Genomic DNA, 27538 nt, shown 5'->3' on the forward strand with positions numbered 1-27538 from the left:
TAAATGTCATCTTGAACTGCAACTCTTGGAAATGCGTAAATGGCAGAAAAATGGAGACTGTTACCTGCATTTTTATGAATGCAGGCTGACAATATTGAATCACTGAACATTTGGGCTTCTTAATATCAAAGTCTGGGAATGACAAAATCCCGCTTCATGTCAGAATGTGTAAAGACAAAGCAGTTTTTTGTAGCTGTACAATACTTAAGGCTGAGTGTTTCAAGATATTCTCAGGCCATCTCAATGTGTAAATATGTGAAGTGATTAGTTAAAAAGCAGTTGGCCAAAACTGACATCTGAACCTTAAAGTTTAATTTAACTTAAATTTAAAACGGATTATGTAAATGAAGCCAAAGAATACTTGTACATGTGCAGATTTGTTGGGAACTTCATGAATCTGCATTCTGGGATTCCCCTAGAATAGAAGCAGGTTATTCAGCAAAGAAAAGGAGAGTGACTGTGACTGGAGTCAGCGAGTGCTCGTAGTTTGGCCTGTGATTCCCCGACTGCCAGCAGCACGAACAACAGCTCCAACCACAGGCCCCACTGGGTGCCAAGTGTGGTGGCTGCTTTGAATTAGCCACTGCAAGTTGCAACATGCCTAAGAGTTAGGTTGTGGCTTAAGGGGACTGTATATTCCAGGCCAAACTGCATACCTACTGCTTCCTGAACCTCATCTCCACCCTCGTCCTTTCTTTTCCTTTACTCTTTAATACCTGCCAACCCTCGTCTGCATCCTGTCCCTCTGTCTCAAAGCCCATAATGTGCTAAGTTGCTTCCTCTACTGTCCTGCTGTAGAAATGATCCATCACTACCGGTGAATAAAACCAGGCTGCATATTTGTCTCTGGGAGGGAAGGGAGAAACAAAACGGACCTCTGTGTCGTAAGTGGGGGCAGCAAAGTAAAGATGGATCACTGTAGGTGTCCTTGGAGAGGATGACTTAACATGGGCCTATAAAACAAAGTAGCTTGGGAGGGGTCATGGAGACACTTAAAGACAATGCAGCTACTGGTGTTCCACACCCACCACTCTTACTTACTTTAACATTAAATAAAGCAATAATTATTGAATTCCATTTGAATGAGTAAGATGCTAGAAAGTAAACAATGGGAACATAATTGCAGAGGGAAGGCAATCAATGCAGGCAGTCATTTGGGCCATGTTGATTATGTAGGCTGCTGTATGTGCTCTGTGTGTAAGAGTGTGTGCACTTTTGTGCAGCCATTGCAAATCTAAGGTGAGCCAAGGGGAGTATGTGCTGTGACAAGGAGCTGAGTAATACACTCTCCCACATGCACACACAAAACAAGAGTCGGGTAATCCCTCCTTCAATAATGACCCAGGGCTCTAAACAATAGCTCTCAATCAGCTGATCAATGTGTCCACATAATTCATGTGCGACTCACTGTCTTTGAAAAAGGAGGAGGAGGAGGAGGAGGAGGATAAGCAAGCAGGCAGGCAGTAGAGAGATCAATGCCCTGTGCGGTGATAACGAGCCTGGGCCTATGCCCACAGGAGCCCCACTCTGGCGTCCAGGGTCTCTCTCATTAAGAACATTTGGATAAGCATGGCTATACATACATAATATGCACTTCTAATCATAGGCAGATAAACACATTTCTCCCCCTCTTAATGAGCTGGGTCCTGCTTTTGTGACACACAGCAATGACTCCAAAACAGGCAGGAAATGATGTCAATCCCCAAATAAGAAAAAAAAAAAAAGAGTAAAGCAAATTAACAGCAAGCTGTTGGCCTCCTCTTTCAGTAGCTAATTAACAGCTTAACCTCCTGGTGCTTTTATGAAAGCCATGCTGGGAGGAGCTTGCCAAAATTGCAGTACAATAAGTCTGCCTGCAGGAGGCGAGAGCAGGGTGGAGCTACGGGGGTACCCAAACAACTGTTACAGCCACTTGATGACATGTGTACTGGCAAGGTACCATCTGGAAGCTGAATGGGGCAAATCAGGACCTGCCCTGGCCCTTCTCTCCATTACCCAGAGTACTGTGTCAACATAACAACCCTCCATTTTGGACAGCGGTGAGAATAATTACTTGTACAGGGCTGCGGAAGAACATGTTTTTGATTTTCATTTAAGCAAAACAGGAGGCACACAGCAGGCTGCAATATTCAGATTTTGTGTTTCACTGCGTAAAGTGTTACTCTCTTACAATAAAGACTCAGGACATTCGGGTGGAAGAGAAATAGTTTTGTGTTGATCTCAGTCTTTTGACTGTGACAGGTGCCGGTGAGACAAAAGATGAGACAAAACCTGAACATGTTCATCTCTAAAGCAACCCAAAAAGGCTGCGATGTGATTTTCATACGAGAGACAGAAAACAGGCAGGTATTTTGAATAAAAAGAAACACACCTGCTATCGGCACCCAAAGCAACAACTTAATGCCCCACCCCAGTCTTTGAATTTTCTTCGCAAGCAGTAATAACTGCGTCTTGAGGCCACTAATATTAAACTATAAACCACTCCCTATCTTCTGGCTAAGAAAATGGGCCAACATGAAAGACTTCTATCTGAATCATGTCTAGCTTTACACAAGTGTTGGACCCCCGTGCGTATACAGCTTTTTCAAGTGCTTCCTGTGAATGTTTGCAATGCAAACCACAGGAGTACCTGATGAAGCTAGGCTACAGACAAGCAAAGCCATCAATCAAACAGAATCCCCTTGCACTCCTATAGAACGAGTTCCGTGTGATTTAGAGGGATATCTCAGGAATTTATGAAAGGTGCTGCTCAGGTTGTCTGAGGAGAGCTATACAGACCTATTAATGGAAGCGAGTGTGAATACTAGATGAGAACAAGATGACTGACTACAGTAGATCTGGACTCTGCTGTACTGTAGGTCACTGGTGTGTTAGTACGTAAAGGCAGAGGCAGGACTGCACCCGTCCAGCTGACAAAAGTCTCAAACACCTCCCTGCTACTCATTTGTCACTTGACAGCCAGACAATGGCAGCGTGGCCTTGAGGAGCAGCTCTGAACACGAGAGGCAGAAAGCTTGTTAGATGGAGATGAAGGATGAAAGAGTTTGGAGAATGAACCCTGTATGAGTACATGAAGGAAATGGCGAGAAGCAGGATGGGATTGTACCAAATACAATTAGTCTTCGAGAACAAACATCACACTCTGCAGCGTATGCAGATCTGGCGAGGGAGTATCCAGCAGAAATAAAGACCTCCGGTGGTGAAATTAAACACGGCCATCATCTCGTGTCAGTGTTAGTGATGTATCCTTTTTCCCACTTGTCGGCCATTGTGACTCAGAAAAAGAGCCTTAAACATCCTCACAGCATTACAGGTGACCGAGGGCCATGCTCGCTAAATTGCAGGTGTGCCGACATTCTTCTTGCCGAGTCTATTGTCATTAGCTGATCTCCTTTAGCACCTTTGCACTGACGTAATGGGAGAGACGAGACACAGAATCAAGTCTCCTCAGGCTTGTATTATCTAGCTTTCACCCCTGGCGTTCTCAGTTTGGTAGTGTAAATATTTCATTAACACATAATTGGTTGCAGCTTCAGGCTACGCAATAAGGCTGTGATAGCTGTAACACTGTATATATCTGGCTTCTCTGTATCCTTTTTAATGTAAAATTCATAGAAAATGTGTTTTGGGGAGAGGGTGTTTGAGATCTCGTAAGGGGAAATGTTTGGTTGTTCATGCACTGCCCTCACACAAGCTCAGCAGAGACACCAGCTAATTAAGAACAGTGATGATGTGCTCAGCCCGTGTCAATATTTAACCCAGTCTTATGCAGCTATCTTTATTAGTAGCACCGCACTAACAAAAGGAGCAATGTGGCTTTTGAGAGGTCCTCGTCTTAAAATGAAAATTAATGAGTGGGGTTGAGTGGAGGTGAATATACAGAATAGCTCTATATGTGGGCCTATTTGCATGGAACATGAAGTACCTTGTTGCGGTGAAACTGCTGTTGAGTGTTCTTCAAGCAATTCATACACCAAACACCCACCAGTTTCACCTGCCAACTAAAAGCTGAAACTTTAATGAGAGAAAGCCTGACATTTCACTTTTTTTGCATGTAGATACTCGAAAGCTTAACACTAAACGGCAATACCATCACTTCCATAATATGGGATATTTACTTTCTCAGTTGCACTTATAAAACGCGTTTAACAGAGTCGCCACATACATCCTTTTAACTTTCCTCTCCATTGTTCAGTAATCAGTGCTTAAACTGTTACCTTTTTAAAGTAGGAAAATATTAAGCAAAGTGGCGCTTAATACGGTGGCCCCACTCCCCAACCTCAAGGACACAGCCAGCGCCATCTGTACTTCCTGTGGCCTTGCTAAGACGGACTTCTTAACAGGGTCACTGTTATTGCCGCTCATTAGCCAAAGGGGAGAGGGGGAGAAAAATAACTCCATTTTCCATGAAAAAGAAACAAAAGTGCTCATCGATCAGTGGGATCAATTGAGGATCAATAACCTAAACTTTCATCATTTTCAGCACAGCATAATTACAGCAGAGATATAGTTGTCATCACTGAAAATCAAACAAGGCCCAGACTAATTGGGAGAGCCCTATTGCTTTGGTCATGCTGGCAAGAAAGCTTTATAAGCCCCAGAAAGACCTGATGATGAACGGTCTTTGGCGCTTCCCAAAATAACTTCGTGTGCCATTAGCAAGTGTCATCATGGAGGTCACTGAGCTGGCTGCCCATTCACAGACATCTAATACTGGGCATTGCCAGATACCACACAAGATCTCCTTTCTCATGTGTGCACATAGGGTATAAAATGAAAATCGTTCATACGTTTATGAGATGACTTGATTTTGATATATTGTTCTGGAAGCACATTCTTATTATACCAGCACAATTTGCTGCTGACCTCCTGTGCCATAAAAAGTTGTTTCCCACTGCAGTAGCTGAGCACTGTAAAGACCCTTGCAGACTGGGTAAAGCAAAGAGGCATGGCTGATATAACTGATATTTCACAGCCTGGCATCGCTGCCAAGCCGTCCTTACTTTCCACACCATATACACTGCTCAATCGTGCAAAAAAATCTCAAACTATACTTCAAAGCCTACCACTTTTCCCCTTCCTGTTTATTGATTAGACAGAGCTCTTGTTCAGTAATTGTGCAGTAAATCAAGCATGGTGCGCACTAATCTCAACCCCGGGAGGAAAGTGTTAAAGGTAAAACCTGCTGAAAAGTGCATAATTATGGTGCTGTGTGCAGCCAGGAGAGAGGATATTCTCCTCCCTCTCACATTTCTCACTCACTCTCTGCCTGCCTGTGCAACCAGAGGCAGCAGGGAGAGGGGTTGGCAGAAGAGCAACGGGAAGTGTGTACAGTTTCTAACCACCTCTCGCTCTCCCTCCTTTACTCTTTCAGTCCCTCTCCCTCTCAGTGCATTCCCAACCAAAGCGCCGGGGGCGCCATGCTTGTAAGGAAAACCACAGCCTTTTGAGTGCCTCTTGTATTTACAAACGGAGGCATGTTGGAATCAAAGGCATTACCACATGACATAACACATTAAACAGTTGGCAGATTGAGAATTTATATGCTGAATAGATATTGAGTGGGGTAAACAGGAATAGTGTCCTTATTGGATCAGCTTAGCTAACAATACTTGGTATGAGAGTGAAACTTACCTAGACCAGAGCACACTTTCAACTGCAGAAGCTCCCTCCTTTCTCTTGCTTTTCCTTCTCTCTTACCACACAGCTCAGGCTAGAGCCCAGGTGGAGACAGCTATCACTTTCCCATCAACTTCCTGTTCCTCTTGTCTCTCCGCCCCTCTTTCTCTCTGCTCTCTCGCTCACTGCACAACTTTTTTTCTGTGCCGTTTTTGAAGTAATACAAAGCCACGTCTCGTACCCATTTTCAAAAATAATCAACGCTGCAGTTCGGATTTTTTCTCCCTCCCCTTACTTCTCTCATTCTCTTCCCAACAGTTTCCCCATGTTGCTGTTCTGCCTAATCTCAGCCCAGTTTTTATTTCACCCTCATCAGCAGGGATCTAAAAATAAATGATAAATGGAATATGATATTTTAAAGCCTTATCTCTTATCTGTTCTTACAGGGGAATAATAAGGTAGTTAATCCTGCAGATCCTACTCAAATTGATTAATCAGCACATGCGGACAATCAAATAAATGATTAATATTCCCCAGTCCTGTGGTTGGACAGTTACCCCTGAAACCATCAGTAATAATTCAGTAACCCTTCCCAGACCACAGGCTGTAGCTAGTCAGCCTCACTCAGCATCAGCCTTCTGATCTGATGTTCAGCAGGACTTTGAACTCCCCACACAGAAACTCAGACACACCAGGGGTAAAGCATTCTGCACTATACTCTCTCTATAGGCTCCTCCAGTGCTTACCTGATAAGAAGCGTGTATATACAGAATTTAGGTAGATGAACAGGAAAAAGTGTTCTTTATCTAGCTGCTGTTAAAGATAGCAGCACTGGGTGGGAAAAGATCACCCTCATATAGTTTCCAGGTGACTTCACAGAAGTGCTATAGACACAGAGAAAAAAAGCTTCCACAAAACAGCGTTACATAATACACACACCAAGTGTAAAAATGTTCAAGGAGTCTTTAAAAAAGAGAACACTTCCATACTTGAAACTGTTTTATGCAAGTACTGGGTAAAGTGCTGCTGTGTTGCCAAAGACACAGAAGCCTGATGACTTCAGGCACTCACATGCGGACATACTGTCAGAGAGACGGGCTATATCACAACAACTATCCCCAAGATTCACCACATTGAGCACATCTTTCCCTGTTGGTGAACAAATGGGGGGGGGCTGTCTATTCTATCCTATTACCCATAGTATTCTCCCTCCCACAGAGGTCACAGAGCAGCCATCTACATGGTGCTCCTCTGCATCTGCCAGCTAGAAGAGTTATTAATCAGGGAGAAAGCTTGTGGCAGAAGAGAGCACCTCTTGCCCTTCACATTTGCACTAGGCCAAGAATGAATGGTGGGGGTGGGTACTATGGTAGGGCGGGAGATATACGATTGCACAAAGGGGGTAGGGGGTATAGGGGGAGTTATCCGTCTCTGCTAGCGCTTGAATACAAGAAGTTACGCAAAGTCTGTAGTCTAACCCAGCAAACAGATACACAATGTATATACCAAATGTATACATATGGGCCCCAGCCCCACCCCAATCCGTCCTCTCTGCCTAACAGGAGACTTGGCTTTTGTGTTGCTTCTAACCAGCTGGTTGCCTGAATCAGCACATGTAGCCAATGAAGGCTATTTATGATTACCAAGACACTGTGAGTCTTCAGAATTGCTATGATTTTTTTTTATGGCTTCCCAGCATTACTGCAGCCATTTAAACTCCCTCTAAGAGGTCACTAACTTCAAGAGAGTTTATACAGTTTGGGATCAGGTTGAAATTTAGCTACAACACACACTGAAGTCTATTCACTGGTGTTTTGCAGGGCGACGCTATAAGAACTAGAGTCTGAACTAGAAGAAGCCTGAGCCCTAGAGTGCGACTGGCCATTCAGTACTCTTGCCAATATACTTTGTGATATATGGCTTTGTCTTTAATAGGTATGAGCATGGTGTGTAGAACAGTGTCATGAAAAAAAGCCTCTGGTTTTATATATAAGCGTTACAGTTCACTTTGATCTCTTCTCTTGCTCCACTGTTTATAAATCAGCCACACAAATATTTATGAGCGGAACGAGGAAAATGGCTGGTCTGGTTTGTATCTCTGCCCTCCTTCCCTCCCTACTGCGTTCTCTCCCTCCCCCTGTGGCTGATGTGTAGATGAGGCCACCGCAGACGCAGAGCGAGCATATAGGCCCCAGGCCACATCCATCATATCTGTTCTGTCTCTGGCTATTGTGTGGCCCCAGAGAAGGTTGAACCAACCAGACTGGGTAAAAGAAAAGATGGCAAATTTACTATGAATAAGAGACTAATGCAGCGTGTAGCACATATCTCACTTATCACAGGCTTGTAACTGCTATGTTTGAATGAGTCGTATGAGCCAAACCATGAACAAAACAATGAATGTCAGCGTGTGTGGATTTTGTGCTGTGTGGACAAAGTTGCGCCCCCAACTTACGCTTCGCTAGTTCATCAGTAACAAAACTCAATAAATTAATACAACCATGTTCAATCTGTGCTGCCTTTGGCTTCCTTTTAGCTAACCTGTCTGCTTGTGTGTTTTACACTCACACAACATGCCCTAAGCTTCTGGATCTTTATGCTTTAATTGCTCCCCCCAGCCCTGACCCCTGATCCAGATTACTCTGATATACAGTATCTCCATTAAATTGGGAAGTAGGTAAATATTTTTCTAATGACCCTTAGTTCTAGCGACACCATTAAAAATGGAAGGAGGGGGGGAAAAAAAAAATCAATCTTCTTTCCTTTTTGCCCTTCACTGACTCTATTAGTTCCCTTTTTTATCGGTTGTCTCCAAAAAATGTGGAGGTAGATCGAGCAGAATGGAGTGTCCACTCTCACTTTGACAGGGCAATGGACTTTACTGAGATGCATTTCAGTAATGAGGAGATTACAGACCTACGGTCAGAAAGAAATATCTTTTGAACAGCATCTCCTCTGTCCTTCTCGTAACACATTGGATTTACCGATCTGATACAAAAAAAAAAGAAGGAAATAGTCAGACTGCCTTTATCTAAACTGAACAGAATGTTGATCCTGCAATCTAGACTTGAGATCATTAGAAAGATAATGCGGTCTAAAGCGGGGAAGAGACAAACTGGACCAAATGTTACCATCATGTAGTGCATGAAAAGTTCAAGGTTTGAGCAAAACTATGCCCGTGCGTGTGTCCACTGTACAGTAAAAAGCTGATGAACCATATGTGTGTGTGTCTGTGGGTAGGGGCAGGCGGGGGTGAGGGCGAGGGGGTGGGGGTGAGGGGGTGGGGGGGGTAGTGGTGGACTGGCTTGTCGATCGATGCAGTGATTGGCAGTTAATGGCTTTTCCTGTTCTGCCTTGGTAACCCTGGCCTGATGGCTGTTGCTTCTGATCAGAGATGGCAGATGGTGTTTGATTTTCGTATATAAACCTCTGACTTTGTGGAGATGGCTTCATCATGTTTAATGATTTAAAAGTTAAGTTGAATACTGGGAATACTCCAATGCTGGCTCTCTCATTTAAAAAGCCCTAACCTCCCTTCCAGATGTAAAGACTGATCTCTCTTAACAACATGCACCACAAATGGTTAGTATTCTGCTATAAGCCACTCATTCCTTCAGTGATAAATTATTTGAACTGAATTCACAACACACATGCTTTTTCCATTTCATATCATGCAGACATTTTAGTCCCTGGTCTCATTTTACAAAATACATCCTCACAGGCTCCTCACTCACACACTTATAATCTAATGTGATGACTCTAAGAAATTCAAAAATCCCCTAAGATCAAAGATAATCCTAAATATCATAAAGTCTATTACCAAATTATTCTGTCCTTTCACCCAACTAGACGGTAATGACGGCACAGACTAGAAATCGAGCCCACGAATAAGGAGAAAAGGTTGCAAATGGAGGAAAATTGAATGATAAGCTCTATTTGATGTGTAAGAGAAGACCATAAGAAAGTACAAACGGCAGGTTCGGAAATCTCTCTCTTTTCTTTTTTTTAGCATAATCTCATGTTCTGATGGGTTTGTCATTATTTAGCTCCTCACTCAACAAGGTGGAACTGCTTAAAGTGTAATTCTATGGTTTAAGACCATTTAACACAACTCCAGATGCTTTGACATTTTATCTCCCATTAAAAAAAAAAAAAGAGAGATGTGCCCAAAAAAAAGCAGTTCTCGTAAAATGATCCAAAAGTGAGTCAATTCCCCAAAATTCCCATATTAAAACTGACCAGAAATAGCCATGTACACAGTCTCAATAGTTAATTTTTAACTTCATTTCAATTGTACTGAGGCATTTGGTTTTTAAACCCTTTCATTTGATTAGGGCTGAAAGTTTGGGGTGTAGCCACTTATGATCATAGTTGCCATTCATCTTCTCAGTCTCAGTGATTGAAATTCCACTATGCTAGTGCTGTCGGTGACATCTGGAGCATTTTTAATTCGATTATCTGACCAATAATATAGTTTGCTGTGTGCTTTATTGCACAAACAGTGACACTCTAGTTAATGATTAGTAACCACAGGTTGCTGGGGAAATCTGTCATTCTCAACTGGTTGGCAAGCGGTGGCTGGAAGTTGCTCGTAGTCGCTACGTAAAACTGGGTTGCAAAGGGTGCAAAGGGCATATATGGTGCTGCACGAAAATTATCCTTGCGAATGATTTGGTTGCTAAGAAATTACTGCACTTGCTCGTAGATGGATGCATGGATGATGCCAACTTACCTGCAAACACTTGCCAAGCAAGTCTGCATCTTCCATGCAAACTACTGATGACAGCAGCAATCTGCTAGCAACCAAAGCAGTCACAAGGGAGTTTTTTTGGTGCAGCACTGTGTGTTGCGCCACACAGATGTCACCTAGCTCACCATGGACATTTTTCCCTAGCATCTAGTAGTTGTCATATGTGCACAAACCAGTCTGCAGCGCTGTGAGACCGAGGTCATATAGCATTAATTTGTAGGTTTAGCATTGTCTAATAATGTAGCACTTCACCCTCTTGTACCAATATGTTCACTTCTGGCTCCAAAAAACCCCAGCATGGCAGCAGTCAAAATAACACAGAGGCTTTGCAAACCAACTGGTGACATCATGTTGGCTAGGTCTTTTATATGCAGTCTATTTGATGGGTCTATGAAGAATAGGGAGGCTTTCTGATATATAGAGTAGGGAGTAAATTTGTTAGGAAAGAGTGTGTGATTATTATGATAATGACAACAGTGTGTGTATCTGCTTTTGTGCACGTGAATGAGCGAGAGTTAGAGAAAGTGAGAGTGAAAGAGAGAGATTTAGGTCACACTGGGACTTACAACTGCAAAATTAATATGCCCTCACTCCTGAAACATCAACAAATAATAAAATACTTTGCTTTACATAACTTATTAAGATGCTCTCTCTCTCCCTCATGCTTTCAGCATGCAAATTAATACACTGATCATTTGAATAATCATTTGCATTCCAGATCTCACAATTTCATGTCCAAACTTTAACGGCTCCCGGAGTTCTCGTTTTAACAGTAGCTACACAGACAGTCCTTATGGTTCAAATTATTTTAACATGACTATTCCAACCTAACAAGCATAAATTAAGTAAATTCCTATCTTGTGACAGAGATAGGCCATCTGAAGGAAGAATCAGAGTTTGAATTATTCAGCAGGCCTTAATTTTACGGGTACTGTTGACTGTGGTGAAATTATTAAAAAAAAAGTTGTGGGGCTGGCAGTGAAGGATGATAGTATATTATCTGTGAGTTTAAGAGTTCAGTGGCTATGAGGACTTCCTCCGCTGTCTCAGAGATCTCAGAGGAAAGAATGCTCTGTAGATCCATGTGAAGACTGAAAAGAAAATTATAAAACACAAACGTGTGAAAGTACTTATGCTGAACAAAAGCCTGCACTTGAATCTCTTGCTTTCATTAGCTTTGCCAAGTAGCAGAAAAGTGTGAGGGTGACCCAGAGGTTTGCCACATAAACGAAGCAGGGTGAGGTGAAGGTGAATAGGCAAGAGAGACGATATGCTGGGGCGGGGTTTAAAAGGCACGGTAGTTAAACTTTTTTCTGTCTCTCACTCTCTCTCTGTCTATTCTGGGCATCAGTGTGTCATGAAGGAATGTGAGGGCCATAAAATATCAGTGCCCTTGAGAAGCTGAAGAGCATTCTTGTCCCCAACTCTTAAAGCTGTCTTTCACTTACTATCACTTTTAACGACTCACTACCCACACCCTTCGCTCTTATTTCAGAAGTAAGTTTAAAGTGGAACACAGGTGTAGAAGATGGCACCCATGGGAGAGATAACGTTTGGGAAAATTCCTGGGATTAAAAAAATAATAATAATAATACAAACTTTTTTTCTGGCATCTTTCATCTGAGGCACTAAGTTGAGTTTCAAAACTATGCCTTTGTCTCCTTTTGTGTCTGCACCCCCACACACCCATAGAGCTACCCCTTACATCACTACCTTGTAATTTCCATATAATAATTTAAACAGGGGATTCTATTCTCTGCTGCTTCTTTCGTTTTCATCCCATCATTTTATCCATCTTTTGTATTCAAGAATAAAAGCCATAATGAGAAAACAAGGTGCAAAATGATCTTTTCCAGAACCACTAATAAAAACCGCATTACACCCTGGGCTGCACCGCTTAATTACAAAAGGATGAAATCTTTTCTTCTACATCTGGAGAAAACATTGGCTGCATAAGACTGAGGGATTTACAGCTCCCAGTTCTAACCTTGGACTCCAGCACACAGCAATTAGGCAAAACATGGATGGACAACCAGAGCCATGAACTTCAGGAAGAGATGGCTATTCTCTCTTGACACAAGGGAAAAAAACCCCTGAGGTCCCACAGTTCCAAATAAAAATTGTAGTCCCAGGAAACTGGTGGATGATTTTTTTTTTTAATGAAGCCTCAGTAGTAGTCACAGATGGGTAAAACGGACTTTCCAATGCACTGAGGACAACACATCAAATTTTGTGTTACACAATCCATACAAAATAGGATGCCTCGAGGAAAGCGTCTATCAGCATTATCCCTATGACCTGTCAGAAATCCAGGTGACACACTGCTGAAGTTCTAAAATCCAACAGTAATCAATGCATCGCAAAATGGAAAAACCTTAGGGTATGATTTGTTAAGACAAATAAAAACTGGGAAACAACTTAGGAGCAATTGCTCTACAGGAAAAAAAGCAAGGGTCTCACAAGACATGTTATGAAGTGTATACAAATCAATATCAAGTATAAAAAAAATACTTACTTAGTAATAACAATGCATTTGGTACTCAAACATCTTTTTTTAGTCAAAACGGGAAGGTTACAAGGCAAGGGAAATATTACATCCCTCTGTAGAGTTTAGCTGTCCCATGACTCTGCCCTGCTGGCCAAACCCAAACAGAATACCAGTCCCTGTGTGCTCATCCTGGCACCTAAGTCCTCCCCCTCCTCTCATCTCTCTTTACCCCACTTTAATGTACAGCTGCACTAAACACAGACCTCAAAACTGAGTAGTTTTGTGGCCCAGACCACACGGAGGCCATTAATCTGGTGGCTAAGCCACTGATGTATTGATGGCACAGAGTCAGTAAGCTTGCCTGCTTCTGTCTCTCCATCCCCTTAGCTTAGGAGCTACACTGCAGAGATTCACAGAAGCCCTGGTGTGGCGCCCCAGAGTAGCATTTACCTGTAAACTGACACTGTTGGTCTTTCAGGTGTGGTGGCTATACACCACCTGATCTGTTGACCAACTGGGCTTAATGAACTTGAAGTCTGAAACTCAACTGAGTCGAGCTAAGAGCCACATAGCAGTTTTGCATGCACTCACAATACATCATAAGTATATGAGCAGGAAATTCTGGTTTCTGAATCACACACAGCAACATTTAAGAAAAAGAAATTCAGTTAAACTGCTGTCTAGGCTAGTCATATTTCCAAAAATAGAAGAGAATTAATGTCAGCACTACTATTAATGTCTTGTGGAAATCAGATGGAAACCATAAATACTTTCAGGTTATTGCAGAATCCTGATTGTGAGAATAACGCGAAAAGTCTTTACTTCAAGCTGGGGATTTACAGCAATTTACTTATTTTCAGATGACAGTCGGTCCACATGGCAACTCATTTTACTGCAGTTTGACTATCAAATTTATAGATTCGAAGACACTGCAAAAGCTGTTGATTACATGGACTGATATGAGGGTCCTTTTGAAGAAAAAATATGACTATCAAATATATATGTTCAAAGACACTGTAAAAACTGCTGATTATAGAGACTGATAAGGGGGTCATTTTAAAAACAAAAAGCTATACCATTGCCAGGCAGCTTTGAAGTAAGGTTTTGTGGAATTAGTAAAGAAAGACAGAAACATAACTCGCTTGAAATATCATCCTTACAGAACTTTAGCAGGCGAGAAGTTTGTCCAAGATGTAAATGCTCGCTCAATAATCTCTCCATCTCCTACGATCAAATTAAGAACTTCATTTTACTGTTTTACTGTCACAATTGGAAAATTTTAAAATAAATTGAAGCCGGGAAGGCTTTATGGGCTTGGGAGCCTGACCTTTTGATTTAGTGAGAGAATCAGTGTGTTGGTAATAATGTTAACAGCTCTGCAGTGAGGTTCAAGAAATTTCTAACAGGCAGGAAGAGGACTTAGCTGGGAATTCCCCCAAAAATAAAATTTAAATTAAATAAAAGCACATATAAAACCTTATGCAAATCCACATTTCCACAGTTTCACTCTCCATGTTTTGGGCTATTTTTGGAAAAAAGATTTCCACTGTAGAATTGAAAAAAAAAAAGCAAAAAAAAGAAAGAAAGAAAGAAAAGTAAATGTAACAACATTTTTTTTTAAACAAGTATTTAATTGAAAAAAAAAAACCTACAAATTTGGTAGGAGATGCACAGCGGTTTTGTCACTTTATGCAAGTGCTTTGTGGTGTAAATCTACAGTGAGGCAAAGTGGAGCTTATCTCTGTCTGAAACCAATGAACCTAGACACAGAAACCTGTGTCTCATATCTGTTTACTTTAACAAACCCATAATCTACACTTTATGCACTTCTCTCTTGCCCAAAAACACACACATAAAAAAAAAGTCATATAACAACAAATAAAAAATAACATAATGGCAGACAATCAAAACACAAAGAGCTTTAGGAACAGGAAATTACCAAAGAACACAGAAAATGTGTCACTATGTCTAAAACAAACCCCAGACTGAGCACCTGGTTTATAATCCACCAGATTTTTAACTCTCGCAACTGCGGAAAAAAAGCTGAGAGCTGGGAAAAGTCTATCCTCCCCTGTCAAAGGAGCTTTCTCCTTCCTCCCTTTTTGCTTTAATTCACTGTCACTGAGTAAGCCCCAGAAACACCCACAGTAGGGCCTGTGCACATACAATCAACACCACCAGCAGCAACAGCTGTGCCACGGGTCAAAGCCTGACCCTTTCTCTGGCCTTCTCAAGGGGTGGGAGCTAGAAGAGTTGTGAAATTTTTGCACACAGCCAAACACTAACCCCTGCTAGCCCCCCTTACATGCCTAACAGCCGCTCTCTTAAATCCACCCTGGTTCTCTGTGCTGTAATGCTCCTTCCTTGTTTCACCCACCACTGAGTAAGTGAGATTTGTTTGAAGTAAGATGCAAGAGTTTAAGACCCTGCAGGTGACTACTGAAACAAAGAGTGTAACCAGGGTTCTGGATCATAACAATGTTAACTGGGGAGTAAACAGAGGCAGGGGCCGACACAGAACTTCTCTATGAACTACTGAAAAGATACCTTTCATGTGCCCTATGGCATTTTAGATGACACGGCTGCTCTGTGTGTGCGCCTGCCTGTTCGTCTGTCTGTTTGTGTGTGCATTCACACACTTGTGCATGTGAAAGGAGAGAATGGGCTGTCTCCCAGGATGTGCAGTGAGCGCTTTATTAGAGTGGTAGTACCAGTAAATCAGAGCTCAGCTCTTCCTGGAACTGCTGCAACCTTTCCCACTGAGCACTATTACTGAACAATCATAGGCTAGCCATGATAATTAGCAGTGTATCTATGCTTCCAATCCTCTAGCACCCCACTCCACCCCACCCCCATCCACCACCCTCACTCCTGTCTGTCTCTCCATCCACCACCTACCAGTCCCCCTCATAGAGAAATGCGTCATTCATGAGAGGGTAAAGCGAGGCACCCACTCGCCCAAGTTTTGGACACCTAAGATCACCTGTTATAATTTTGTCTTAATGGCAATGAGAGTAAGAATTTGGGCAGATTCGTGAGAAAAGTTTAAGACGCTGGGAGAAAGATATAATCACGACAAGCCCAGTCGGCAAGTAAAGCGAGAACTTAACAACAATTTTAAAAACCCCCAAAAAACCCACCTTACCTACTGTAGGATGCCATAAGTTGCCTTACTCTCCGCTAGAGAGCTCTTGGCCCAAGACCAAATCAACCAGACTGCTGTACACATCCAAAATACACATCAGCATTATTTGATTGCAAAACTACAACATTTTTCCAGAGTTGGAATCAAATCCATAACCTATTTGTGGTTGTTCTCCAACTGCATTCCAATGCATAGTCCAAGAAGACTCGAGTCAATCCCAGTAGTTCTGATCATTAACAGGGAGCGGTCATCATGGCTTGGATTCCCGCATCTGAGAAGCCAGTGCTTCTGCTGAGTAGCATCATCAGTGAAACACCTTAATGCCTTTTCATGTAACCACTAATCCCTTCATTTACATTACGGCCTCTTTACCTCTATTATGTTTCATCGTGATTATTTGCTCTCTGCAGAGTGTGGACATATTCTTTCCTCAGTCTTCACTGATTCTTTTGGATTGCACTGAGGGGTAAAATAAGAGCAGTAACTCTACACAAGTTACAGATGTTTTCTGTCCGTTAATGGGCAGAACATATGATCAAAAGCCCTGTTCTTAACGGTAAGGCGTGGGACAGTCCCTGCAACCCGCTGTGTAAGGCAGAAAAGAGGGAGTTGAATTTTTTAACACTCCTCTGTGCTCAGTAGGGAAGGAGCAGAACAGAGGAAGGGATTTCAGGACTTACTTGGTTAAAGATTCCCCATCTGATAGTGACGGCACTTTCCCCCCGTCTTTCCATGGCCAAGCGGCATCTGGAGTGGATTTTGTGCTAGCAGACACCGAGGAACATGATTACATTCGGCTAACTGCGCTCTAAACTGATTATGCATGTGCCAAGCTAATGGACTACATTTGCAAGAGGAAAAATAACATCCAATCAATCTCAATTACCGCCGATTGCACCGGCCCCCGAGACAAGGAAGGTAGCCAGCTAACCCCCCATGCTCCTCCCCTTTCCCCCAACCCTTGACTGGAAGCTGAGGCCTGTGGCTTGGCCTGGTTAGTCCCCACCCTTTCTGTCTGGCCAAAGCAGTCGGGCCTGGAGCTAGATGAGTCTCTCACCTCCACACTAAAACACAGTGAAGCCCCAAGGCCTGAGTGGAGAGCTGTATGTATATCACATTAGCAAGTGGAGGGTTCTCTAGGAGTGACCATCCTGTGAGCAGATGGGCGATCAGCATGCTGTCATCAGAGCCACCAAAATCCCCATGATCCATGGGAAAAAGAGAAGGTATAAGTTCGTTTCAGTGCACAGGGGACTGAAGCAGAACTCACAGACTTCAGAATTGGTATCTCTGAACTGAGAGCACAGTACACAGGGGAAAAGAGCATCACCCCCCACTGTGTGGTGGTCTAGTGGTCAGGATGACTTGCTGGATCGTTCTGTGGTCTTTTGGAACATTCCAATACATGGGGTGGTGGGGGTGATATTTTTAGAAAGCCCTAATATGGGCCGCATACCACAGACTCTCAAATTATCCCATCCAGCTTAGCCCTCAGTTTAAACCTTCCTTTTTAATTCCAGTAATTACAGGCTCCAATTTATATGGAGCTGTGCACACAAAGGGCCTGTTTAATGCAAACCAGTTTGATTTGGGTGAAGTGTCCCAAGCATCTCCCACATCTTACAGCCTGTTTATGCTGACTTGATGATTTATTTTCTCCCCAAAAAGGTTAAAAATGGTGCTATTTGCATCAGATTTCTTTGGGGAAGCATAAATGAATGGTGATTTTTCTTTTTTTGCCCATGCATAATATACCAAGTTGGTTTTACAGGCTTTTAGGGCGCTGTGGTTTTCTGTCTGTCAGTATCTCTACCAGGACAGTAAATCCAAAATGGTAAGAAAACTGACATTGTCAAGTGGGGAGCCAGTACAGTGACAAAACCTTAAAACCATGTGCTTGTCCGTTAAACGTCGATGAGTCGTAAAACACTGTATTAATTCTTGTTGACTCATGAACATCTATGTTTTGGAGTAAGGTCTGGGATGAGAAGAGCTTAAAAAGACCACTATGTTCTCTGGTTGAGAGAGCAGGTAATTTCTGGACAAATGCACATACTCTCAGTCAGAAGATCAATTGGTTTTAAGAAATATGGAGCCATCTTAAGAGGCTTAAGTCATAAAAAATGATCATGCCTGGATGTGTTGTACATATTTAATCCCCCACAGCCCAAAGAGCAGTGTGACATATGTCTCTTCTCTCCTAAAACTTGCACAGAAAAAGAAATAGGGGAGATTTTGGGGGGTTCGCACTACAGTTGAAGCACAAAGACAATGTAGAAGAAGTTAAACTCTATGCGGCAAAGCAAAACATGGATCTCTCTCAAAAAGGTGTAAGGATGAGAGAAAGTAAGCCAGAGCCGGTCCATTGTTCTAATGGGAGACTGTTATTGGAAATTGGCCCAGTAAGTCCAGAAGCTAAGGTTAAGAGAGGAGGACCAAAGACTGGGAAACACACGCACTGACCTGACAAATTTACAGACTATGTGTTTACATTAAAATGTTAATATCAGAGTGTTTGTGTATGATAGCATTAAGAGTTCCTTAAAGTAGCCAGCTCTGGCTATGAGCACAGCAGCACTGCCTTCCTGCAGTTTAAACCTTGAGTTTGCAAGGGGCAGCCAATCAGAAGAAAGGTGGCTTAAAATAAGGAGGGTCTTTAAGGGAGAGGACGCTGCAACAGAACCCCCTTAAGATAAATAAGGATTATACTGAAGGGGATTAAAATAATTCTTAATATAGTGCAAGAATATAAATATGAAGCTGGAAATTACGCTATAATGCTATAACGCTAATCTAAAAATGTCCCTGTGATCTCTCTTGTCATGGTGCAAACCACAGAATGACAAGCTAAACACCTCCTGACCTCTTTAGAAGTAGCGACAGAAGCCTCACTTCACACCTTCCCCTTTAAGAAAAAATGAAAATTGATTTTTTATTTTGCTGTTATTTCAATACAAAGAAGCTGTGAGCAGGAAACAGGGCTGTCATTCCAGCTGGCCTGACACAACATTCATAATGGTGGATGATTTTCAGATGGACAAGATTTTTGAAGAGGTTCAAAATGACCACTTCACCTTAGTTTTTAATGCGGTTAAAACACCATGCGTGAAGTAGCACATTTTTCACATACCTTTTAATACCTCCATTGCACTGTCAACTGAGTTCTTTAAATACTCAAACAAGGGTGCTGAAGCTGGATTACAAATAAGGATGACATCTATTAGAAGGCAGCATTCAGTGCTTTGTGTTGGATCCTGTTCTGTGTGTAGTGTATGCTTATAGCAAGTATGTTTGGTCAGTGTTGGTATGTGTTTTGTTATCTGTGCGTGTGTGTGCAACTATGCCAGTTTGGGTTAAGCACAGAGTGGCCGAAGCCGCAGACACACAGGATAGGTACCTAAGTGGAATCAGGCCTGTTAGATTTATGGCCATTTGTTCGGAGAGTGTTCATCCACTGGCTATTATGGAATGATTAGAGGAGAAGGTGAAGCTCCAAGTCCAGCAAAAATCAATACGGCTGTCGAGAACAATTCAGCCTTTCCCGCTCCGAGGAGTATTAGCACCAAACCTCTGTCTCCTAACACTTCTTCATTCGTCTCCAAGTGATTCAGGCCCAAGCTTCCAAAACAGCTACGCCTGTTCTGTCCTGCATGTTCTTCTCATTGCAGCAGTGGGGCCCTGCTTCTATATGACAACTGGGAAGGCAACAGCTACACGACAAAGCTTTCATTCATGCCTCTGGAGTGCACCGAGTAACGGTGCAAAGCTAAAACATGTACTGTGTGTTGCAGAGAAGCATTGCTTTAACGGGGATTCGTTTTTAAGATTTCTTTTGCATTTTTAGCAAAACAAAGTTCCGAAGTTCAAAGACTAAAAATAATGTCAAATGTGACACTGAGTCTGTATTAAAACACTTCAAATGATGCATTAATGACAGAATTGTAAGTCGGCAGTTGTGTTGCATGAACAGGACAAGGCTGAATAATGGGTTTGATAAAAAAATACAAATAAAAAACAAACTTGTGGATCACTGACCTTGTACAGTTTAAGGCTAGCCTCATGGCGGGAATTGACAGTGTGCATCCTCAGCTTCTCCAGGCTATTAGTGTAGTAGTCGCAGGCGTTGCACTTTAGGTGCACCGGATTGCCTATGGCTACACATTTCAGGCGCCATTCGTTGCCTTTGCCCCCTTCTTTGATGTGGGCCACAAGCTGGTACTTTTGCACATGCTTGTCTGTTTTGCAGTGCAGCTGGAAATTGGCCTTGAGCTGAGTAGTGTAGTGGCACAACTTGCACTGATGCGAGTCTCCAACAACGGCACGCCACTCCTCCTCCGGCAGGCTCCGTTCAGCTCCCATATGCATGCCAAGCACATCCAGGTTATCAGTGGTGAAGCGGTTGCACACAGCGCACTGAAAGAGCTTGAGAGAGGGATCTGTAGTCTGCGATAAACTTTCTCCCAGGGTCATCAGTTCTTCGGACACCAACTGCCCACCACCTAGCCGCACATCCATAGGGATTTCCCCACCTACTAGAACAAAGCAAACACACGAAGAGAAAACAAAACAAAGAGAAGAGAACAGTATCATCAGCTGAGACCTATTCAAAGCATACAGTCTAGATCACTATTTCAAGTAAATACATGCTTAAAAGAATGTGTCTGGTAGGTATGATATTATGTGAAGGATAATGCTCATTTTTGTTTGTCTCTAGCCAACAAATAGCTCTGAGCTAGAAAACAAGAGTGCCTGGACATTTCTACAAAAGCCTTCCAATGCCAGAAAATGAACATGCACATTTTCACTGTTTGAGCTGATGCTCTTTCATCTCCTGCCTGTAAATCAACTCTAAAAGCCATGAGGTCAACAGAAAAAAGCAACATGTTTTCTAATTACAGTAAAGACTTTCCAAGCTCAAAATACTGCGAATCAACCCCACTCCCCTTGTTCACATAATGACGCTTTTTATTCTTTTTAATTTACACTACTTTCCTTGGATTATTTTCCACCTTTCTCTTCAGATTACCTCTAACACCTAACAGATTAAGTCTGCTTGGTACCGAGTCGAACCATAGAGCAGAGGGGGAAAAAACACAGCAAGCACATATCTTATGACACCAACCACATAATTGATGTCTGTAGAGTCTGGGAAAGCTGGCTTTAAAAATGAATGCTAAAAAAACGAGGTAAGAGCCGGTGTTTTTGCCTTTGCTTGCTGATCTTTAATCTTTCACTGGCCAGACTGAGCATGCAGGCTTGACCCTGCCTGGCTTTACACTAAATTAATTCCAGCAGCTCCTTTTTATTTATTGCTGCAGTATGCAGCCTGTTCTTGGACTTTTCTCCATTACCTGAGTTTTTATAGCCAGGAGAGGGAGACCTTTGAGAAGCCCTGTGAAATCACTCCCAGACCCAGCTCCCCAGTCATGGCTCTTTATGCTCAATCATACAAAACCACAGATGCACACATATGTCATTATACTGTTCTGTATCTGCTTTTTTTTCTTGCACCTTGCACTTCCCTTTTCCCTCATTGTCTGTTACTATCAAGATTTCATTATTTACCATAGACCTCTTGTCCACAACTGAATTTTGATTGCATGTCATCAGACCAAGCTTTTGTTTAATGTAGGCTGCTTTATATTCAAACTATTTTAATGTGAATCTCTCTGCAAGAAGTTCAAACAGGGAACATGTACACACGGAGACGAGTGCTGCTACTCCCATGACTTGGAGCAGACAAATGAACAGAAAATAGAGTGATGATTCTATATTCTTCCTTTATTTTAAAATTCTTTTTTTGTGCTAGGGGGTTCTTGAAAAAGAAAAAAAGGTAAAAGACAGAATCTTTCCATTTGATCAGACAGTTTTTAAGACAAATGTTTTAGCTAAATAACCATCTGACTTGACAGTTGTATTGCTCCACAGTGTGCTGTAACCATATTTCAGGACAGAGAAGTAAAAGTTGCACCTCTCTTTAACTCCTGCTCTTGATCTCGTATTGTCTTTATCAGGACTGTAGTCCTGAGTTTTGGGAGCGAGGATAAGAAAGAAGCTGATATAACCTGAGGTCAGCACTTGCCATAAATTGTACCTCTTTAGAAATACACCCTACAGTAAAAAAAAAAGGAAAAGAAATCCAGAATGAGAGCATAAAAAGTGCACCTCTGTGTCTGTTTGGTTAGGGATCTCCTTACTGAGCCTTATGTATTATATGGTGGTACCGTTAATATCAGAGTGTTTGTGTATGATAGCGTTAAGAGTTCCTTAAAGTGTGACCATGGATAACACTACTGCAGTTTATGGGCCCAGACTGTGTAATTATTGCCTCTCTTGCAATATGCTTATTACAACTCACCTCACAGGAAAATGAACCAGATGGCAGAAGAGGGAAAAAAAAATTAGTCACAGCAATAAATTCTTGTTTGTGTCTTCAAACTGGTGACAGTTGAAACAAGTCTGTACAAACTGTGTGGTTGTAACTGGTCCTACAAACACTTTGCTATGCTGCTGAATTACCCTTGCTGAGGCCTCTAACCTCCCTTCTTTGACCAAGATTAAATTTATAGCTGAAATTACTGACTTGGAAGAAACGGAGAACTCCAGTGGTGAAGTTCAGCAGCAGTTTGAAAGTAAAAAGCTAAGGCTGGTTGGCTGTGTGGAAAGGAGGGGGGAAAGCATAGATTATACAAGTTTGGCCTTCTAAATCACCTTGTATGGATATCACACAGTGAGCTTCAAAATTCTGTTAAATCATATCAACACACTGTCATTTGAGTGCCCTGTAAAAGATTGTATGAGTAGGGAAATAAATAATCTTTTGCTTTCTGTATGCTGCCTGGCACATTTATTATAAGAAAAAAATTGTTATGCTGGCCTTGTGCACTAGAACATTCTAGCATTGCTGGTAAACCCATATCTTATGGCATGAGAACAAGGCAGCTGCCTAAGTACAAATCAGTGATATGCCGGAGTATAGCATATTGTATTGCAGCTTATCGCTTTGGTTTGTTTTTCATTTGATAAAAGTTTGCATTATTGTCTTGTGTTCGTGTAAATGAATAAATTAGGAATCAAGATAGAGTTCAGCTAAAAGGTCTATTCATTGTTTTTTCTTTTTTGTGGGGAAATGCTTTTGAGAACAAAATGGGACATACCAAGTGCAGGAGCCAAGGCAGCCATGTTTGGATCAAGGTGAAAGCTCCCCATCAGGAACTGGGCCTCAGCTCCAGTTGGGTCTATCTTGAGGCTTGGTGGAAGGCTCATGTTCTGCGTCAGGTAATACTGGTAGAGCTCAGCCTCAGAGGGCGAAGGCATAGCACCCAAGCCAAGTCGCCCGTGCTGCATCTGAGTCACATTCTGCTGGAGCAGCATCATGTTGTGCATGTGCTTTTCACTAGTCATGTGAATACGTAGGTTCCGTGCCACATTGGTCTCGTAGTCACACACCTCACACCTCCAAGAAGGTTTGCTCTTCGGCTTGGTTGGGGAGGGGACCCCACAAGGTCCGGACATATGAGTGGAGGATTGTGAAGGATGGTGGTGGGGAGGGTGATGGCTACTGGCCTGGGTGACTGACGGGACAGCCACCACTCCTCCTGGGGTATGTCCAAACACCTGGTCCTGTGCAGAACCAATGGAGCCTCCATTCTGCAGTGTCTGCATATTGTTCAGGTGCTTGTCTGACTGCATGTGGATGCTTAAGTTTCCCTTTGTGGTGGTGGAGTAGTTACAAACCTACAAAATACAAGATAAGTTTTTCTTAAACCTCGATAAAATCATACAGACACGAATTTAATATCCTTAGCTGCTATCTAACATGCACCTAAATCAACAAAAAGTTATCTACATACCTCACACCGGAAGGGCTTGTATCCACAGGTGTAGCTTTCTCCACGAGCCAGACGAGGGTGGCTCTGACCACTGCTGCAGTATACGCAAGAGCCTCCAGAGTCTGGGTGCTTCTCTTTCATGTGGGCCTCCAGAGTCTGCTGGTACTTGTAATGCCAGTTGCATTTGGGACACTTGAGTGTCTTGCATGAATTGCGCGAATGCATCATGGTCATGTGACCACCCAAAGAACGTGAGGAACCCAGAACAGTGTCACATTTAGGGCATTCGACCCCACTACCTCCACTGCCACTGGGCCCATGGTTCTGTGAACACTCACCCATTCCTGTTATGTCACAGGAACCCCCTGGGAGGGGGTGGGAGTGACCATGAGATGAAGGGTGGAGGTGATGATGATGGTGGTGCACGTGGTGATGATGCAGAAGGGCTCCATTTTCCTCCTCTCCCTCTGCAGGGCAATCATTTGGTTCTGGAGCTGTGGCACTATCTCGATTGGCACTTTCATCAGCAGCAGCATTGGTGGACAGAGGCGAGGAGGAAGTGCCAGAAGTTTCATCCTCGCTCCTTCTGACGGCAGCTGTCACCAGTGCCATGGGAACAGTAGGTCCCTGGCAGTTAAAGCTCAGAGGGAGCTCTGAGGTCCTCCCTCCACCATCTGCAGTTGAACCCTCTTCCTTGACAGAGGAGGAAATGGAAGCAAGGGCTTTGCTGTTAAGTGTGGAACTGACTGCAGAGGTGCAGGGAGAAGGCTGGAGAGTGCTACTAGGCATTAATAAAGGAGATTTGGAAATGCTTTGGTTTGAGACAGCTGGTTCCCCCGCTTCACCCCCACCGCTGCTACTGTTACCACCACAGGCCATTGCAGTGCTTTCTGCCTCATCTTCCTCTGCCCCTAATAACAGTTCCTCGTCCTCCTCAGAGCCCCCGGTCTGGCTGGATAAGTGTGCCTTGCTTTCATGTCCCTTAGTGTTCCCATCTTCTCCCTTGCAAGCCAACTCTTTCCCAGCAGGCTCCTCTGTTCTCCCTCCCTGTTTGGGCAGGGCACTGGAGTCTTTGGCAGAGCCTGGGGATGAGGTAAGAGTGGACACTTTGGGAATGCTCAGCCCTCCAAGAGAAAGCACTGAGCCTAATGGGGGTTGTTGCTGCTGCTGTTGGTGGAGGCCAGAGTCAGAGTCTTTGTTCAGGAGGGTCTCACTGCCCCCACTGCTGCTTCCAGGCTCTAGATGGACACCACTAAATGTGCCATAGAAGCTCTGTCCAGAGTTAAGAGGGAGCAGCGTAGATGGCAGAGGAGTGCTCTTATTTTTTGGTTCCAGGAAACTTATGAGGGGCTCTTTGTCCTTCCCAATGCCCTGGATAATGGCAGATGCATGCTTATCTCCTAACAGCCGCCGCTCATCTTCACACAGTGTCATGCGGTGATCGTGGACAGCATGAGTGGCAAAGGAACGGGCATAGCCGAAGGACAGCTTGCAGAGAAAACACATGAGAATGGGCTTACCCTTGCCGTATAGGGCTAGCCCATCAAATTTGGAGAAATCCACATTGTTGGGAACATCTTTGGATACACAGGACTTCTTGGCAGACCCATCGCTGTTCAGGTAATCCTTGTTGCTTTTGTGCCGCACATCGAAGACACGGAAACTGTGCAGGACAGGGCTAAGGCCTGCCATTGTTGAGGTATTGGGGAAACCTTGGTCTGAATGACCAAACCACTTTCCAAAGGACGAGGCTATGTGGAACGTGTTGATGATCTGTGGGTAAACTGAGGACGAAGTCCCAGCAGGTTCCCCTGGTTTCCCCCCACTTGAGAGAGAGTTTGTAGGAAGCAGGCTGGGTACCATGCCTCCACTACTTTGGATCAACTGACTGAGGCTCTCCACAATGTAGGCTGAGCCATCTGGTTGGTAGACTATCTCACCAGCCAGGTTCTCCACATCACTGCTCTCCTCTTCCTCTTCCTCCTCCCCTTCCTCACTCCCACTCTCAGGTGGTCCCTGCTGTTGTGTGGGCTGATGCCGCAGAAGAGTGGGCATACCTCCTCCCCCTGAAGCTATTGGCATCCCAGGAAAAGGTTGAAGACTAGGGAAACAGTTGTCAATCTCCATTTCATCTAAGTCCTCAGATTCTTCCTCTTCTCCACAGCTCACTCCCTCTTGGTCTTCTTCGTCAAGACCGTCTCCTCTGGGATGCAGCTGGCCTGTGGCAGAGCTATCACGGTGGGTCTTCGGTGATGTCTGTTTTGGCTGCTGCTGCTGCTGAGACTGTAGTTCTCTTACCCTGTCATGAGGTGCAATAGAGTTTTGGGACTGAGAGGGGTAGGGACCAGAGAGAGACAGCGGGTCCAGGGAAGGTGCCTGGTTGGTGCAGGTGACCTGTGAGCTATTGTGATCGTTCCAGGGCTGAGGTGGTTGCTGCTGCTGGGAGGAGCCGAGCCCATCGTCTGTCCCAGAAACCACGGGAGACTCACAGCTGTCCATGCTGATGCCTACATGAGGCATTCATCGCATCCAGGCCTGCAGAGACACAAAATGATTGCGATAAGAGGTTAAAGTTGTATTTGGGACAGTAAGCACACACACAGCACATAATTTATTTGCTATGCATATTAGGGAAAGATCAGACTTATAAATATGAAAGGAAGACAATGGGGAAAAAAAAAGTGTGAAAGAAAAAACAAGCAAATGTATGGCGATGTATCGTAAGAGACAAAAGTCTGAGATATAATTGGAAAAATGACACCATGCTCATTACGCTAGATTAGGCACTTAAACACAATACCTGAGACAAGCACTAATAAGACTTCCATGATTCATCTTCCTGCCATATCACAAAGGTACCATCTTTTATCTTCACCTTCCAAACAACACCCCTAATCTTATATTCTGCAAATCCTACATCCGTTTTTAATTAACTTGCAGTCAGAAAAAATGCAGCAACAGTCTAACTTAATGGATCAAATAGATTCCTTGTGAGATAATTAGACATTGAGAAGCCACCCATCAGCACGTCGTACATTTACATAACTAGAAGAAAAAAAAAAGGGAAAACTGTATCTAAAAAAAGAAAGACATTCTTAACAGTAATACTGTTACCACTCCATCTCCAGTGGTGTACATAGAAGAAGAATGTAATTCATGTGCATTATTGAGATAGATTCGTCTGGACGCTAACATGAGCAATAAAAGTCAGTATTTTCTATGAACCCAAAACACATAAGCTGGTTTGGGACTTCACTGCAGCTGTGTTTAGATCTTGCATCCAATAACCTCCACGCTTAGCCTGGTTTCAAACACTCCAGCCATCCTCTGCCTCTGAAATAATAAATGGGAGCTGAGCTTTCGGGAGCTGGCCATGCCCCGAGCATCTGAGAGACTCAACGCAGGCTGCAATTTAGAGCGCAGAAGAGATAAAATGATAGCGCAAGATACTGCTGAGCTAATAATTTTATTAAAGGGATGCAGCCAACATTGATTAAAGGGGGCAATCGCGCTGAAACCAATAACTCTGGGCTGCCCTTTAACCCAACAGTACTGAATATTACATGAGCAAAGTTTCCCGGCACCGAGCTCACTGCCATGTCCTGGTTGATTAGCACATTCACTGCTTGCACTTGATTTATTTACTTATTTACTTAGGGATGCAAATTTCAGCTGTGATCAGAATGGAGTCTACCCCACACCCT

General features: G+C 43.3%; 1 protein-coding gene across 2 annotated transcripts in view; it reads right to left on the reverse strand.

Moving 5' to 3' along the window:
* Positions 1-27538, reverse strand: part of zfhx3 (zinc finger homeobox 3) — a 136401-nt gene that overhangs the window by 64712 nt on the left and 44151 nt on the right. Inside the window, exons 2-4 of one of the 2 annotated variants that reach the window (XM_039610654.1) lie at positions 23856-26369; positions 23160-23739; positions 20038-20531 (exon numbers count right to left, since the gene is read on the reverse strand). In XM_039610654.1, coding sequence (XP_039466588.1) covers positions 20038-20531; positions 23160-23739; positions 23856-26354 — 3573 coding nt within the window. In that variant the 5' untranslated portion in view covers positions 26355-26369. Of the gene's footprint in view, positions 1-20037; positions 20535-23159; positions 23740-23855; positions 26370-27538 lie in introns of both variants that reach the window. The other variant, XM_031758066.2, reaches the window with a different exon arrangement.

This window comes from Oreochromis aureus, linkage group 1 (assembly GCF_013358895.1).
Source record: "Oreochromis aureus strain Israel breed Guangdong linkage group 1, ZZ_aureus, whole genome shotgun sequence".
Classification (NCBI taxonomy): Eukaryota; Metazoa; Chordata; class Actinopteri; order Cichliformes; family Cichlidae; genus Oreochromis; species Oreochromis aureus.